At 42.0% G+C, this 17,814-nt stretch overlaps 1 protein-coding gene across 5 annotated transcripts in view; it reads right to left on the reverse strand.

The window, feature by feature from the left end:
• Positions 1–1,018: 1,018 nt before the first annotated feature.
• Positions 1,019–17,814, reverse strand: part of map1aa (microtubule-associated protein 1Aa) — a 53,747-nt gene continuing 36,951 nt past the window's right edge. For 3 of the 5 annotated variants that reach the window (XM_023813974.2, XM_023813977.2, XM_023813976.2), the window contains 5 exons: positions 17,451–17,533; positions 17,097–17,237; positions 7,849–16,435; positions 7,504–7,736; positions 1,019–6,326 (listed from right to left, as the gene is read on the reverse strand). In XM_023813974.2, coding sequence (XP_023669742.2) covers positions 6,171–6,326; positions 7,504–7,736; positions 7,849–16,435; positions 17,097–17,237; positions 17,451–17,533 — 9,200 coding nt within the window. In that variant the 3' untranslated portion in view covers positions 1,019–6,170. The remainder of the gene's footprint in view (positions 6,327–7,503; positions 7,737–7,848; positions 16,436–17,096; positions 17,238–17,450; positions 17,534–17,814) is intronic. The other 2 variants (XM_023813975.2, XM_023813978.2) reach the window with 2 other exon arrangements.

Here is a 17,814-nt window from a genome sequence, read left to right on the forward strand (position 1 = left end):
CTCTCCTACTCTCCCCTGCTTTCAAAGGCAGCTTGTTTGAGGAGCTGAATTACTCCTTTCACAGTCTGTACAAACAGCTCTCTCCCCCCTCGCCCCATCCCTGGCTCATTGCACGCCTCCCACAACCCATTGTCCACTTATGTAGAAATGTGAAAAATTCCTCGTACACTGTTCGGACTCACGGCCAACCTGCCTCCAGTTGCCCTTGCCCCCCCCCCCCACATGTGGGACACTCTGTCCCCCTAACAGCATCATACCACCAAAAATTCCCAAAACTGATTCCTGTCATCTACTCCCAGAAGCAGCTGGCTGCAGAGTCTGCCCCTCCCGCTAGGGGGCGCCAGCCCAAAAGCACAATCTGTGTATTGTTCCACTTCCCTGCAGCTCCACTTGCATGCGGAGAGATTAACCGAGGCTCGGTTTCCCTCTGCGTTTTTGGAATTACGTCAGGCCCGATTTCCCGCTTGCTATCTGACTGGGGACTGAGAAGCTTCACTTGGAGGAGGGGCTGCCATCTTAGTATTGAAGGGTCACAGTGAGAACGCAGACCTCCTGCGGGGAACAGGACCCGCCAGCTGACTGAGATTATGACTGAGAATGAAATTAAATGAATTACACTTAGCACAAAATAACAAGTACTGGAGTTATTAGAAGCAAATCAGACCACAACAGATGTGGATAATTAGCAGTTGTGTGGGGGGGGGGGGGGGTGTTGAAAATGCTCCTTTAGCCCAGATGATTGAAAGTGCCCCCCCCCCCCCGTTTGAGGTTCTGAGTGACTCTTTCCGGTCACAGATGATCATGTTAAATTGACTGAGGGGGAACCCCCCCCCTCCCCAGCAGCAAAATTTACAGAGTGGGAAGGGCACCCCTGCCTTCCCCCACCGGGTCAAACACCTGCCCATCAAAAAGTCTCTGCACAGCACTGATAATTAGTATGACCTAAGACATATTTATATTTTTATGAAGAAAAGTTGCAGGTTTCAGTGTTTGTGAACTTGACAGAAAGACAAAGGGATACATTTCAATAAATGTATTTTATTGGTGACCAACAGGCTTTTCCCTTTTACAATAAATTTTCAGTAATTCTATTTTTGTTTTAGGTTTCAAAGAGAAATACGGAATATTGCACAGAAAATAACTGAAGTACTAGGGCAAATACAGCGCAAGAAGAGGAACTATCACGATGCTCTCGGTACGGACCCCCACGGCAGGAGGAAGCGGGGCGGGTAGCATGTGCCATTTTCAGAACCATTAAGACAAGTCGTAGTTATTATTATTATTATTTTTAAGACATTTTAAAATAAGTACTTCTTTTCATTTTGTTTTAAACTATTACATACAGGATATAACTCAAGATTACATGCAGAAACAAGCAGGGCTCCTGGAAATGAAAATGGTCGTCTCAGGGTGAAGTTTCTGGAAGATGTAACAGAAAAATGTCTTTGCACTTTATATTGTGTTTTATACAGCTGCTTTCTTACCCCTCTGGGGAGAAAAATGGAATCACATGTAATTTTTAATGCTAAAAATAAAAATTCTCACTAGAATGATTTGATCTTCCAGTATAGCCAGAGTTTATTGTCCAAGTCTGTGTCTCTCTCTCTCTCTCTCTCTCTCTATATATATATATATATATATATATATATATATACATGAGTACACCATTTATTTCTTTGAAGCCTGTTTTGAGTCTGAAGTAGTTTTGCGGTTGAGAACACCTTGAAATGCTGGCTAGCAACGAAAGTGTTTAGGGCAAACGGTGATGATCATATCACATCTTTCACTGAAGCCCAACATTAACTGTATCTGTAAACAAACAGCACTAACCCTTCAGGACACGCTCTGTCAGAATCGGGGGATCTGGGTAATTAAATCTGCATGTCTCTTTTAATGTCATGTAGTGGCTCCTTACTTTTCAACCTGCAGTGTAATCATACTCGATCATTCTTAGTCAAGACTTTGCTCTACTTTCAAACACGCTACTTTACATAAGCATGCTCACTTGTAATGCTACTGCAAGCCTTTTTAGGAATCATCTCTTGTTTTATGTTTGTTGGGATATCTAATTCTGGTTTTGTCACTTTGGCTCCATCAGCGACCTTTGGAATTCCGACTTTAAGGGACCATATCTGTCAACAGCCAAGAGGCCATGAATAGCATGTCCACAGGTGGCGACTACTGACAACAGAGGAGCGTTATCACTAACAAACTACATCAATAAAAACTGCATTCATACTATAGAAAAATGGAAATGGTTACTCTGGATCTGCCCACTGACTTTAAGAGGAATTAGAGCAGGACGGCCATCTTTAAAATCTGGGTTGAATCAGCAAGGCGAGAATTCCTCCATGTGCGACGGTCACAAAGCCACCAGCCACATGAACCATATTCAAACCCTCTACACCAGAGTCTGACTATTTGTGCGTAAGTAGCTGTTAAGTAGACATTGAAAACAGGCAACTGGAAAATGCACATATAGCTCCTGCAGTATAAATGAGGTGCGTGTAAAAATTAGCGCTAGTTTTCACAAAAAGTACAGTAGTAAGGAAAAATTGATGTAGCCATCTATGGTCGCTGACGCCACTGCACCGGCACTCCATCCGAGGGCAGACTGGGAGGCTGGAGTTGCATAGTGTGTCATTGTACGTTTTTGTTTTGTTTTTTTTTTGTTTTTTTTTTGTTTTTTGTTTTTTTTTGCGAATACTTTGAATGGCACAATTTGTGTTTACAAGCAGAGCCACTAACGTCCCCATCGTGGTGGGATCAGTCGTGTGGAATTCATACGGAACACACTAAAGTGTAAAGCCCCCCCCCCAGTCAGTATGGACCCTCTTTTGCCCTACTGTGTGCATCCTGATTCGCACAAAACACATTCCGAATCACCATGTTATGCAGCATTTTCAAGAGAACACTTATTGTTAGACAATCATTCAGCAATAACAGCAAATGTTTTGAAAGAATACAGTCTCAAAAAAAATGCTGTGACCTGACTGTCTGCTTCCCAGAAACAGCGCAAAGCAACACTAAATAAGAACGAAATGTAAACAACATCGAAATTCTGGTTAGCAACTATGGCATTTTGAAACAATAGAGGTTAATAAAAATGGCAACACTGCAAACAGTCATTAGAAAACAGATGGACTGCAATTAAAACCCTTCAAATATACAACATTGTAGTGTTAAAAAAAAAAAAACCTACAAGCAGTTACGTTCAGATTTTTACATGGAAAAACATGGTGCCATCTGTAGAGCTCCTCACGGCACTCTGACACACAACACAGTCCTTTTTCATGGCAGCTAAAATGCACACCCACACCTACAGTAATGCAGACTCCATGACCCCAAATGAACAACAACACTAGTTCTCCCAATTTTCAAAATGCAACCTGGAACCTCGGTCAAAACATGTAGATATTTGCCTCCACAATCCACAGTTTTCTTGGTATACACTACGTCTACCAAGTATAACATAAAACTTTCATTGCATCATCAGTTAACACGCAAGCTTTCATTTTCATTTACAGTCTTTTAACGTGTTTGAAAAGTGGTACAAACGCTGGTGGTCTACATTACATGGTCACCTCTGAACTGATGTTCTTCTAAATTGATACTGTACATCTATAGCCGTTCATGCTAGGCTCTGTTCACCTTCAGCTTCTGAAAAGGATCTTGGATGATTCAGCATTAATTTTGTTCATTTTTAACCTCCATGTTAATGTAACATTCCATGGATGATCCTTGATTCCAACTCCAGGTGTCTTGCTATAATTAAGGCCCACTTAAGATAACTGACCCGGTGACTTCTGTAAGAAGAACCCTGCATACAACTCTCTACTCCAGTGTATCTCAACCTGGTTCTGAGGAATCCACAGCCAATCCACATTTTTGCTCCCTCCCAGTTTCAGTTGGGAACTTGGAGGGAGCAGAAACATGGACTGCTGCAGGTCCCAAGGACTGGATTGACACATTCCAAGTCCACCCTGGGTTAGAACCTCAAGGCACGTGTGGTTGATTCTCACACCACCCATGTAAATATACCCACAAGAATCCTATCTATATTTTCTGTTACAAAACACTGCAAGGTCAGTCATCCTCACACGAACCAGCAGCTACACAGCCAACAAGATGGGACAAGCCTACTTTCTACTGGAGTAACACGATTCTCAGTCTTCTCAGGATTCTTGCAAGAATAAATATTTTCTATTGCTACATTTGCAAATGCGTTGATCTTATTCACATATGGGGAAGTGTTTAAGTAAAATCTGTTAAAATATTTTTAAATTAAGCTTCTCAAATATGTCTGATGTTCACAAGGATTGCTGAAAATAAATCAAGATATAATAGTCTTAACAAAATAGTATGAATTAACTTTATATATTATACCACAAATGTTAAATATCTCAGCTCTGCAAGAGGAGTTAAGTCTTCAACAAAAAACATAATATGGACCATTTTATGAGTTTGAAACATATTTTAAATGTTCTTTTCTTTGTCATTAAGGTACATAATATATATAAAAATGTGCAGATCTGCTTGTCGTAATATATCCTGAAAGCCTCCAACTAGTACAAGAGAAAACAGCATTGTGTGAATATTCCAGAAAATCAACTGATTGCAGAAAAATATCACTGTAATGGATAGTGTGTGAGACTTCTCATTACCCCCCTGAAAAATAATTCCTACCTAAAATCTGCTAATAGTTGTCCTCTTACCGATTATGTTAAAACAGATATTACCATTTATATTATTATGGGGGCATGTGACTATTTGCAAGTTCCTGCAAAACCAGCAACAATGACAGAGACAGAACCAGAATGATTCAAAAGCCCCATTTTTTTTACAATCAGCTCAAGGTATTGTGCACTGATCAAGAAGTATCTATCCAGCATCAAGAAAAACACAAGCCAGGGTCTACAGCCCGTGCTGAAGCTGAAAGCTTGTAAAAGGGTTAAAATCGTTTAGCACAACTAACCAGCTGTCAGTTGACAAACATACTCTGTAGTATACTGAAAGAAGGCTAGTATATTTTTTATTTCATACTTTAAACCACCAGAGGAAAACAAAAAGAAAACTAAATTGACACTCGATCTACTGCCTGAGACGAAATTTTGACTAGGCCATTCCCTACTAAAATTCCTAATTTGTTTTGATGGATGCTTTCAGTCAACTATTGTTTTATAGTGCATGTAATTTCAGATGAGCTCACCTCATGTAACATATTCAGAGAAAAGGACCTCTTCCATTGATATTAAGACAATCATTCCAAAGAGGACAAGGTTTTTCAGGCATTAAAAATCAGCAAGATAAATGACATTTTAAACAATACCACTGAACCATCCTCTCTGTGTACTAAGTAAAGTGCTTAAGACTACACTGGAGCCTCTCATTTGTGTTAGACGCACCTACAACACCAAGCACAGAACTGGTCAGCCACACTGTTTCAGCTCAGACACAGTTGGATCGATAGCATCTAAAACTTTGGAAATGATGACAATGTGCAAATGATTCAGAACTTAATGAAATATACAGCTGAAGGCAAAAAAAACAAAGCAAGCATAACAATTTAGTCAACACAAGTATTACAAGAATACCATCACTGGTGATGATGCAAACTAGCATGACAGATTAGTGAGGACTGTGGTTTGATTCAATCCAGTAACAAGATTAATACCAAATATCTGCAAATAACTTGGTGAGATAGTATCACTGTCCTATTTTATTTCATTTCACTACAGCACATCAAGTAAGTACTCTCTAGAAAAAGCATCCATAATGTTAACCAGGGCAGCCATGGTCATTTTTTTGGCGATTTAATGTACGTCAGCTTTCTTGCATTAAAAAATAAGCCTTTATTCAAATTTTCTATGTTAGCTTGTATGTGCAACTCAGGTCCTCTTTATGGCAAACTCGACAGTTGCTGCGTGTCCTAGCAAGGCATTCAACAGGATTTTATGATGTTGTAGATCAGTGACCATTCAGTGATGGAACCGGCATATGCAAGCATAGACGGCTAACGACAAAACAACTGCAGAAATTCAAAAAATGGAGATGACAAAAATGTTTCGGTATTACTATATGATTGGCTGCAGAAGGCTGGAAAAATCTTCCCTCTTGGGAAACACAGAAATAGGCATGAGAAGCAAAACAGATGAAGAGTCTGAGGGGTCTCAGAACTCGATCTTGCAGGCAGGGAAAGACTCGTCCTGCATGACGACTGTGCTGCTGCTGGCCAGGACCATAACGTTAAGCTCCTGCTGCTTCTCGTGGGTCTGTTGGTACCATTCTCGTGTCACTTCGGTGTCATGGGTAGGGATCAAAGTGACCTTTGGGGGAGAAGGAAAGAGGCTGGGTATGACTACACGATCATGTTACAGGGGACATTACGTCAATTGACGATAAACCTCTGTGGTGGACTGTCCAAGGTGTCATGTGCCCTGTGCTTTCTGGAAAAAGGTCCACGGGCATTGGAACCCTGCATTTAATAGGCAGTACTGGGTTGGATAGATTGATAGAAATAAGGGTAAGACTTTACTTAATGCTGTCATCAATAGTACATTATAGACACCTCTATGATGCATTATAATGTAGGCATATGAATTAATAAAGCATTGCAGCATCTTCTATTGACAGTCAAAAGGCATTATAGTGTTCATTATAATATTTCATAAGCTCCAATGAAGCTCTCATCTATAATGCACTATAAACACCTTCATAATGCATTATAATGGTTGGTATAAGAATTAATAAAACATTACATCATATTTTATTGATAGTCATGAGGCATTATAGTGTTGATTATAATACTTCAAAAAGTCCAATAATATACTAAACATAACCTCATTATGCATTATAATGGTTAGTATAAGAATTAAGGATGCTTTGTACTGCATATAGTGTGTTCATAAAGCACTCATAATGCATACTAAACATGACCATAATGTGATATGCCTAAATATTTATAGCCATGTTTATAATGATTTATGAATGCATTATAATGTGTTATGAATGTGTTCATGAATTCTTATAGAGATGGCATTCACAGAAAGCGAAATAAGCCCTATTTTATTGAGCAAGGCTCTATAGTATTAAGAACACACTTACTATAATCAATCTTGCATGATCAAGATAATAGAAGTAGGGAGAATTAGTTTTTAAACATCGAAACTGCTGATGTCGGCTTAGGGAACATGATCACTGCATCTGGTCTCTGTTTTTCCGAATCCAGATTTCAGTGTTCTCACTGCTTTTACACTGATAATTTGAAGAACTGCAGTGCAGGGGACTCTGTTACTCTGCCTGTGAGTGTACTGTGCCTTTTATTCAGTCTTGTTTAAACTATTGAACTTTATCCTGAAAATGTTCCTTTGTAGCACAGAATGTTCTCCTGATTGTATCTGACCTTCTGCTGGATATTGGGGACATCCGGCATTTTTAAGATAAGATAAGACAAGAAAGGAAAGAAGAAGAAAGTCAAGGCTGTAGAAAGTCGAGTTATTTTACCTGGAGATTGGACCCCCACTGGGCCTTGCCGTCAAGCAGCGCATCCAGAACCCCGCGGCTGGGTTCTCCATTGGCGGTGTCGTTGCCGCTCACCACGTAGTACGCAGCACGCACTCGCTTGAAGAACTCCTGGTCCACATTCTTGGCACTGCAGTGATTGGGGATGTAGGCCAGGTCTACGTAGATGGGGGGTCCTGGTGGTACAACTGAACTGGACTTCTGGGAACTGGAACCTAATGGTAACACATACCATTTTTAGTCAAATAAAATGTAAACGTAAAAACACTTAGACTCATTTACACTAGAGACATTTAGTCCTACAGTGAATAATCAATTTGCTCACACCTATGCTGCTCTTGATGCCATTAACAAGTCCTTTTCCTGGGTTCTGGCTGGACTTGGATACCTCATCTTTCTCCTCTCTGGATCCCTGTCCATCAGACATCCTTGACAATTTAGATGTCTTTTCTGCCTCCTTTTTCAGAGAAGCCCGAGGTGAGGGGCCCTTGGATGCCTGTTTGACAGGGATGGGAGATTTCTTACCTCTGGTGTCGGTTTTGCGAGCGGGGGAGGATGATTTGGGCTTGTTCAGTGACTTCCGCACAACTTTGTTAGTCTTCCCATCCTTCTTCAGCAGTTTGTCTGTATAGTTAGTGTCATTGGGCAGAACCTCTGGATCAACCATGCACACATCTGGGTGAGGAGGATGAGGGAATGGGTCCTTCATGGGCGCAGGTGGAGGATCATGACTCCTTGATGATGACACGTGGTGACTGCTTCCACCAGCTATAGTAGATTTATCTACAGGCAGGTATTCAGCATCCTCGTCAGAGTCCAGGTTGCCTTCTGCTGTAATTGACGGGCACTCCTCAGTCTCAGGTGGTACATCAGAGTCAGACTGTGTAGGCAATGATTCACTAACAGAGGTTGGAGGGGTTTCTTCTCCAGCTAGAGCAAATCCAGCAGCCATGGCACCAGGATGGTGGTGTGACCCAGTGTCATCTCCAGGTTTGCTGTGAGTGTGGTGCCGCTGCTCTTTGCGGGATCGCCTTTTGACAGAGGGCTGGTTGTCATCACCTTCTTGTGACTGGTCGCTCCCTTCATCCTCTTCTTCCTCATCAGTAGAGAGCTGGTGTGGGCTTGGATTGATGAATGATGGTGAGATTTCTCCTTTGTTGTGTTTGTACTCATAGGAAGAATATCCAGCAGATGCTGATGATGTATGTGAGGAAGTTGCTTCCATGCCTACGTCAGAAGGAAGGTTGGAATCATCCCCTGCTTTTCCAAATGCATCTGGCTGGAATGATGAATGAAAGGACTGATCAGCTGACGCCAGGGAAAGAGGCCGAGCTGGGCGTTCCAGTTTCTCTTCCTCCTTGTCATCATCTTCTTGATATTGTGGAGGGAAAGCCTCTGGACATTTTCCTATTTGCTGCTCCACTTCTCCACTGCTCTGTTTCTCCTTCTCATCCTTTTTCTCTGCGTGCCCGATAGGTTTATCTTCTTTCTGCTCTGTGCTTTGTTGACCTGGTTTTTCAGTCCATTGAGAAGCAGTACCTTCTACAGGGACCTCAGATGAACTTGCACTGACCTCCAAGGGTCCATTTGCTGATGCAGACTGTGAAGTCTGCTGTGATGGAGATGTGTATGAGGTAAGCACATCAGGGAGAGTGCTAGTTATGCTTGGTTGAGTGGTCACCTGTTGCTCAAACATAGGCTGTGTTGTTTTCTTTTCTTCAGCTGGGATTGTAGATGAAACTCTTTGGCATTCAATTCGGCATGGTAAGGTGCTTTGTTCCATTTCACATTCATAATTTTCCTCCTCACTGACTTCTGTCTCATCTCTCTGATGTTTTTCCACAGAATCTGCTCGCTGTAATGGAGAAACATCAAACAGACTCCGGGGTGTGGGTTCCTTTGGTGGGAGTTGAGAACAAGGATCTGGCACTCTTGGACATTCAGGTGACTTAGACACATCGGTGCTTACAGGCTTGACAAAGGACTCAGCATGTTGTCCTTTGTCTGTAGTGGTACTTTTCAGTGCTTGGTGGTCTTTAGCTTCTTCGCATGGAACAGATGAAAGAGGTGGGAAAGGTTTGACCTCCTCAAAAGGACTCAGTGGAGAAAACCTTGTAAGACTGGAAGCTGATTCTGCAGTTGTTGTAGCAGGAGTCAGCTTATCAGAAACCTCTAGGTATTCATCTTTTATCAGTCCACCAGAACTCGAGAAAGGAGAGTCCATCACAAGGGATTGCTCCTCCTTAAAAGATGAATACTCAAAACATGCGCTATCCACATCAGGTTTAAAGAGGGTCTCTGAGGTGGTGGCTGGCGTCTCCAGCTCCTCTCCAGATTGCCGGCTGGCTGAGAGAGATGCAGAGGCAGAGGAAGGATGACTATATGATGAGGAAGAAGAATATGCAGTGGCAGAAGTTGTAGCATAAGTAAAAGCAAGAGAAGCTGAATCCCCAGATGTTTTACTTAAAATATCAGGGGTTGTCTGCTTCTCAACCTCATCTTTTTCTCCAAACCCATATTTATCTTCCCTTGGTTTACTTACAGAGAAGTGTAAATGATCAAGAGTTTCATGATCCTGTTCTTTCCTCAGCAACTGGCTAGTTATAGTAGAGTCTTTAGAGTCCTTAGGGTCAGGATGCTCAAATTCATAGGAAAACTCTTTAGATTCTGTTGTTCCAATTTCAGTGTAGTAGCCAGATAATGAGGAAGTAGTGTCACTCATGGTCTTTTTAAGAAAATCCTCAGCCCCTGTCTTTTGGATACTACTGCTAACAGGGGTTTCAAAGGGTTCTGGTGTGGAAGGTTTTACGCTTGTAGAAGGGATATTTTCCTTTACTTTTTCATCTTCCTTTAAAATTCCAGTCAGCTGGACTTTTGAGCTTACTGCATCAACAAATGTGCTTCTGAATTCTTTTTCAGATTCCTCTTTGGCTCCTTTCTCAACATCTGAATCGCTGACACCCTTCTCCACCCCAAGCTGATCTTGCTCATCATCATCATCATCATCATCATCCTCATCTTCCATTTTCAACCTCATACTGTCTTTCTCTGAAACTTCATCCTTCTCATAATACATCATAGATTTAGATGCAACAGTGCTGGTTTTCACAGAATACTCCGATGCCATAATGTTGTCATCTATGTGAGGCTCTGGAGATTCAGGTGACTCAGGATGGAATGCACCAAGTTGGGTGTCTTTACTCTCAGACTTAGCTTGAGGGGACAGATCTTTCTTATCTACCAAGTGACTGGAGGATGAGTCTTGTTCCTCAGCCATGGAGAGTTTCCCTTTCTCTTTCTCTGCTGAATCTTTTTCTTTCACCTCTTCTACTATGGTTTTTTTTTCAGGAACATCATCGTGTGTTGTAACAGTGGAAATTGGCCCCTCTTGTTTTGACTGACTCCATGTTAATGAAGATGACTCTTCAGTAAATGTGCTTAAACTGTATTTCTCTTCTTCCTTGGCCTTAACCTCTGTCGTCACAGGAAGAGAAGAGTGTGTGCTCTTTTCTTCAGTTTTCTCAATATTTGTTTCCATGTTCAAATTATCAAGGTAGTAATCTGGCTCATAGCTGGAAAGACATGAATATGGTTCTTTTTCCAGAGCTGATTTGTTTTCATAAATCTCAGTGTAAGTAAAGGTTTTTCCACTCACAAAAGGTGTGTCTTGCCTCACTTCCCTTCTATGCTCTTCTTGTTGGCCTTTTTCACGGTCTTCATGGTCTGGAAACACACCGAGACTGAAATGAACACTTTTTTCAGTCTCTGTCAAAGTTTCTGCGTGGTAATCAACTCTGCTGAATGATACTGCTTCTTCTTTATGATGTTCCTCTGTAGAGAAAGCTGCTTCATCTTCAAACCTTTCACCAACTGATGAATGCATGGCTGCCTTATTGTCATCCGTAGCCACATCTTCTAGTTTTTCAGATCTCTGTAGTGTCTCAGTTACATCCCATTTATCATCTATTGGTATTTCCTTTTCCTCAGGACTATATTTTGATGTAACATGTTTCTCTTTTTCTTCTGCATCTTCCTTGTCTGAAAATGACTTTTCTACCACATCCTTTTCCAGAAGAAAATATGAAGAAGGTGAAACTACGCCGGGGAAAGCTGGTTCTTGCTCCTTCTCCATTTCCCACTTTGCCTCTTTTCCAGGCTTCTCCTCTTCTTTGGAAGCCAATCCTCGCATTTCATTAGAGTAATAATCTTCATCTTTTTTTGTAATCACTGAGGGCATCAAAATTTCTGGTTGAGAGGACTCCTCAGCACTACCTTGACTGTCAGTGCTAGAAAGTATTGAGCACATCGATGTGTTTTCAATAGTGGTAGGGTAAGAAGTAGGTTCAGTCTTCATAGCAGAGCCACTGGTAGTAGTAGTAGTATCTGCAGAGGAGATTGTTGTGCTGCTCATTTTCATTGGGGATGAGCCTTCCTCCTCTGGTTCAGGTGAGACTGCATGCAAATGTCTTCCTTGATCTTTGGCAACAGTTTGAGGTAACATCTCAACCTCTTCTTTTGGCAGTACAACAGAGGAAAGTGTGGATGCATAGCTTTCTTTTGATTGGTTAATGGTCTCACCTATACCTGACTGTAGGTCTTGAGACGTGTAATCTAATTTGATTGGCTCTACTGATAAAGGTCTAGATCCTGCTCCACCCATACAAACAGCATCCCCTTCGTCATCTTCTTCATCTGAGTCCTGAACATCAGACTTGATTTCTTGGTGTAAATAAGAGGCCTCGGGCGCTTTAACCCCCATTCTCTGTGTGGTTTGCAGGTAGGTAGTCTCAAAGCTCTGCTCCTGTTCATGTCTTTTCACTTCTTCCTTTACCTTCTCTGTACTGAGCAAGTCATCTTCACAAGTATCGTCATCATCTAAGAACCGACTTTCCTTTTCCTCAACATATTTTTTGTGGCTTGCTCTAAAATCACTCTTCCTGTCCTCTTCCTCTTCTGAGTCATCATATACTACCTTTTCTAAAGAAATATTTAATGTTTGAAAATCCTTCTCATTTTCTTTTTTTGTTAGAGATGTTTCTATTGGACAGTCTCCCTCAAAAGAAGTTGGCTTGGCCTCCTCTTGAAGAAACTGTCCTTTATCAGGGAAAATCTCATCTTTCTTTTGCGCTGATGTTATAATGCCTTGGGTATCTTTTTCTAAAAATGGAAATTTGTCAGCATCTGGAATTGCAAATGCTTCAAATTTGTCACCTTTACTGAATTGTAGTTCTGCAATATCCTTTATATCTTCTGCTTTCAAAGCTGGCTGTTGAATTTCAGAAGTTTCATTATTTTCTTCCACAGGTGACTGGTGAAAAGGAGTATGGCCTGCACTAGTTGGCCCAGACTGCGAGGTCATCTTCACAGTGATGTCATCTGGACTAAAACTTCTCTCTTCACTTTCTGCACTGGACTCCATTGCTAAAGCACTTGAAAAAGAAGGTGGCGGGGAGGGAGATTTTTTAGTAACTCCAAATAAGATGTCCTCTTTGGTGACAGAATCCTTCTTTTCATCCATAACTGGGGGATACACTAATTCCATATCCCCAGCAGTTTCTGAGGTGGCCACTGACACGGACAAAGGAAGCTTCTCAAAGTCTTTGTCTTGAAACAACCCATAGCTTTCTTGAAGTTTGCCTAGTGGAATGTCAACGTTAGGTGTTTGGTCTTCGTCTTCTTCTTCCTCTTCTTCTTCCTCATCATGAACCTGTACAGTCTTTATTCCAGCTTCAACTTCCAACAGATGTAGCTGATATTCCTCAGAAGGGGGTGACTTGAAGTACTTGTCCTCTTCTAAAGAGGAAGTAGGTGAAATGGTCCCAGCAGAGTGTACATATTCTTTCCCCTGTGTGGCCTCAGTTCTTGTAGATGATGGAATGCTGTTGACGGTATCAAGTAGCAAGGAGCTTTTTCCAGTTTCTTCAGTCTGAGCAGCTGTCACCGATGCTATGGACTGATCTTCAGCAACAGAAGTGGCAAAAGAGGACAATTTATCACATTCAGTAATTGACGTAGCAGAGGAGATGTGCTCCTCTTCTGCTAAAGGTGCTGCAATGACATTGGTGGAGAACACAGCTAGGGCAGGGTCCTGACCTTCTATGAATCCCTTTGCTGTTAGATCTGACACATCATGAATGGCAGCACCTTTCATCTCTCTCATGCCATGAATGGTATCAAAGGAGCCCGTTTCATCAGGGACAGAAATGTCATAGGCACCAACCTCATAGCGGAGGTGTGGAATCCTGTCCTCAGTCTCTTCATGAATTTCTTCATCAGAAATGGTCTGTTCAGTTTCTGAATAACCAGGAATAGTCTCATCCTGAATATAGGAAACGTGTTCTGCTGCAGTGGCACCCTGTCCTGTTGCTGTAACAGCAGTGGTAGGAGGCCCAACATCAGACACATAAGCGTCTACGTCCTTTTCTCCTTTGTCCTGTGATGTCTCTTTTGGTGTCACAGTGTCCCACTTCTTCTCAAGCTTTTCTTTTTGGCTCTCCTCACTTTTAACTTTCAACTCTTCCTCACCTGTTATGTGTACATCTTCTGCTTCCTCCAGTTCTGCCTTTTCTATCACATCTCCATCCTCTTCCTCATCTTCCTCGGGTTCAATCTTTGCGAGCTGCTCTTTTATTTCAGTCTTTATTGCATATTTTTCACACTTCTCCATCTCCTCTTCTTCATGCTTCCTGTCTACTGCCTCCGTTTCCTTCTCCTCCTTCCATTTTCCTTCATCTTCCTCCTCCCCCATTCCCATATCTTCTTCTTCTTCCACAGTTTTCTTCTCAACTGTTTTCTCTACCTTTTCATCTTCTTCCTCATCTTCTTCCCCCATAGCTGCACCTTCATCCTCATATTTATCTCCAGCTTTTTCTACCGATTCAGCTTTCTCTTGTGTCAGCTTCTTTTCTTCCCGAGGAGATTCAGTTTCAGCATCTGTAGTCATTATCCCTTCATCTGGAGACTCCAACACTGGAAGTTTTGCATCGGTCAAAGCTTCGGAATCGATCTTTTTCTCAGCTTCTTCCTCTGGGAGAGGGCTTGCGATGGCAGTATCACCTGCAGAAAGCTCTGAAACTAGGAGTGCATCTTTTGCAGGCTCCGCTTCCAGACTGGAAACCTCATCTTTTTTGAGTTCTTCAAAATCCTTAGTAAGGTCTTCTGGTGTGGAAACCCTAGACTTTTCATCCACTGTTACCTGCTCTTCAGGTTTGGGCTGGATGTCCTTAGTTTCTGGTACTGATGTGGGAATTTGTTCAGCGACATGTTCCTTGGCATCTTTAATTTTGTTTTTGTCTGTCTTAGGTTTGACATGCACCTTGGCCTTGTGCAGGGTCTTCCTGACCTCAGGGGTAAAGGGCTTCAGATCGGGTTTAGTGATCTTTCTTAATTCTGGTTTAGTCGCCTCTTTCTTTTTGTCCTCCTTCAATTTAGCCTCTTTTTTCTCATCTCTTTTAGCGACATCGTCTTTTTTTATTTCACGCTTTTCCTTTTTCAACTCCTTCTTCTCTTTATCCTTTTTCTCGTCCATCTTGGATGCCTTTTCTTTGATATTTTTCTTGATTGACTTTTCTTTTGATAATTTCTTCTTCTCCTGTTTTATCGAGTCCATTGTTTCCGATTTGGCCTTGAGCGGCTTGACCGGTTTGTCACTCTCTTTGATTTTCTTGTCCACTTTCTTTTCAATCTTGTTCTCCTTCACAGAGTCACTTTTTGTTTCTGCGATTGAAACCTCTTCTTGTCCGTCTGTATCTTTCTTCTCAAGCTTTACCGCCGCCTGTATCTTGGAGGCAGATTTAAGACTTTCTTTGCTGTCAGTCCTCTGCTTCATTTTCGTTTGTTTCATTAGAGGAGGAGGACTGCCGGAGGATATGTCCTTCTGAGTAGCCACTGGATATCGCAAGAACTCCAGGTGCTTTAACCTTTCAAGGCCTTCTAAGATTTTGTTCTGCGGTGCATTTCCAGGAAACAAAACTCTAACGATCTTCTCTGTGGGGCTAGCCGGGAGCCATACCACGAGAGCGGTAACAGATGTCAGATAAGGAACCGATATTTCTCCCTCTTTTCCACTGGGCAGGACAATTCCAGTTTTAGCCTTGCTGTTTCCTGCCCACTTCTGCATGAGGAATTGCATTTCCTTGCTGTCCTTCACAGGATTCAGAACATACATGTCAAGCCTGCCGACACCCATCTTGTGGAATAGTGTGATGGGCTCAATGGTGTTGCTGACCACTCTGAAGAGAGGCTCAGGCTTGATCCCGAGCTTGCTAAGGTACTGTAAGGTCAATGAGGCTTCCTCGATACTCCGTTTCACCTTCAATGTTGATTCAGGCATTCGAAGTTTATCGGGGACATTAAAAAACACCACACCCAGCTCTGGTGAAATCAGGTTCTTCATCCAGTCGCTGTAGGTGGTAGACCCCTGCGACTGCTCCTCATCTTGTTCGGCAATCTTTCTCTGAAGGAGTCCATTGACACCCGGGAGATTATCGGCTCCAATGTGAGTAATGAGAATGGAATCAATACGGTCCAGATGCCTGACAAGCTTCCAGAAGCAAGATCTTCGTTCGGAGCCTCCATCTACCAGGATGTTAAAGCCATTAACTGCAAACAAGGCAGAGTCTCCTCTCCCACCAGGGAAAATATAGCAGCAGGGTTTAGATAGCTTCAGGAAGCCTCCAGAGGTCGGCGGCTCCAAGAGGTCGAAAGGCGATGGAACGTCCACCGTCTCGGAGACGTACTCCGTGAATTCTGTGACTCCGTCCATTTTGGGCAGCACAGGGTCAGGATTCAGTCTGTAATCCAGGGACTCCCGGAAGTGCTGCTGCCTCAGGGAGCTCCAGCCCACCTCCCCCTGGCAGAACACAGTGAGCCTAGCCCGGTGCTCAGGGGATGCTTTTCTTAGCAGACCACCAACCTACACAGGGGAAATGAAGGACAGCTTGGAGAATCAGTCCAAACAGAATAAGGGATAATGCTTTAAATTAACTGCACCTTCATGATGCCTTTATAATGCATTCATAGAACACTCAGTGCACCTTCATAAACAGCATGTAAGTATACTCTAACATACCTTAATATACATTAATACAGTGTTTCTCAAACCAGTTCTTGGGGACCCCCAGATGGTCCACGTTTTTGTTCCCTCCCAACTGCCAGTGAATTGGGGGTCCCCGCAGACTGCTTTGAGAAACACTGCATTAATAACAAACATTATATGCTTATACTGTTTGTTGTTCTCATATAATGTTTGTTATTGATGTATACTAAGCTGTTAAAATATTTTACGATGTTAAGGTATACTTACATGCTGCTTATGAATGTTCTATGAATGGTTTATGAATGCATTATGAAGGTGCAGTTAATGTAAAGTGTTACCAAATAATGGTAGCCACCCAGGTCCATTTCTCTATCACAAATCACAATTCTAACAAATTCTCAGAAATTTCCAGTTTAAATGCAAGAGGTATATTAAATGTAAAAGAAAGCATGTAAAGCGTCATTCTGCACGAGCCAAAAATGCTGAACTTTAATATTCTGCGCTATGGAATTAAACACAGCTGTGGCTTTCTGCTCACCTCAGGATCAGCAAAGATGTCTGCAAAATTTCTAAAAGTAAATGGGCCACTTTGCAGCAGGAGGTCTCCACCCTGTTCTGAGCTTTGGCCACTCAGGACGAGTAGCTTGTGTGCTGCTTGGTCACCGATCAGAGAATGTATCTGTGAATATGGGACAGAAGGATCACATGACACAAGCGTATGATGTTGAGTGTGTTACATATGACTCAGCAGCGGGGTTAAATTTTCTAAACGAATGCAATATCAGGCAATGAGTTGTTGATGTTATTCAGCACTTTTGCTGTTTAAAAAACACTATGATATAGCTAATTGATATAATGCAGGCTGTTTGGCGTTTTTCACTGTATGCCGTACTTCAGAAGTGAGGGAATCTTCTGCTGGATTCACTAAAACCACAGTTTCGAGGACATCACTTTTGTGCTGCAGAGTTCTTTGTCCTGCAATAGATAAACAGTGGAGAAGATATTTTTCAGCTTGAACCTTCTGATAATATGCATACAGAGTCTAACTTGGAAAAAATATGGAGTCTATTTCTCATGAGCTCTGTAAGACGTCTCCTTTAAGACACCACAGACCAGCAAGACCATGACTACAAATGCAGGAGAACTGTAACAGGAAGTGAATCAGAAATGCGTGTTATCTGTGGACAAGATTTTCCAGCTATAGAGCAGGAAATCAGCCTTACATATACACGCTATTGTTGTTGTATTATAGTTTT

This window comes from Paramormyrops kingsleyae, chromosome 11 (assembly GCF_048594095.1).
Source record: "Paramormyrops kingsleyae isolate MSU_618 chromosome 11, PKINGS_0.4, whole genome shotgun sequence".
NCBI classification, from domain to species: domain Eukaryota; kingdom Metazoa; phylum Chordata; class Actinopteri; order Osteoglossiformes; family Mormyridae; genus Paramormyrops; species Paramormyrops kingsleyae.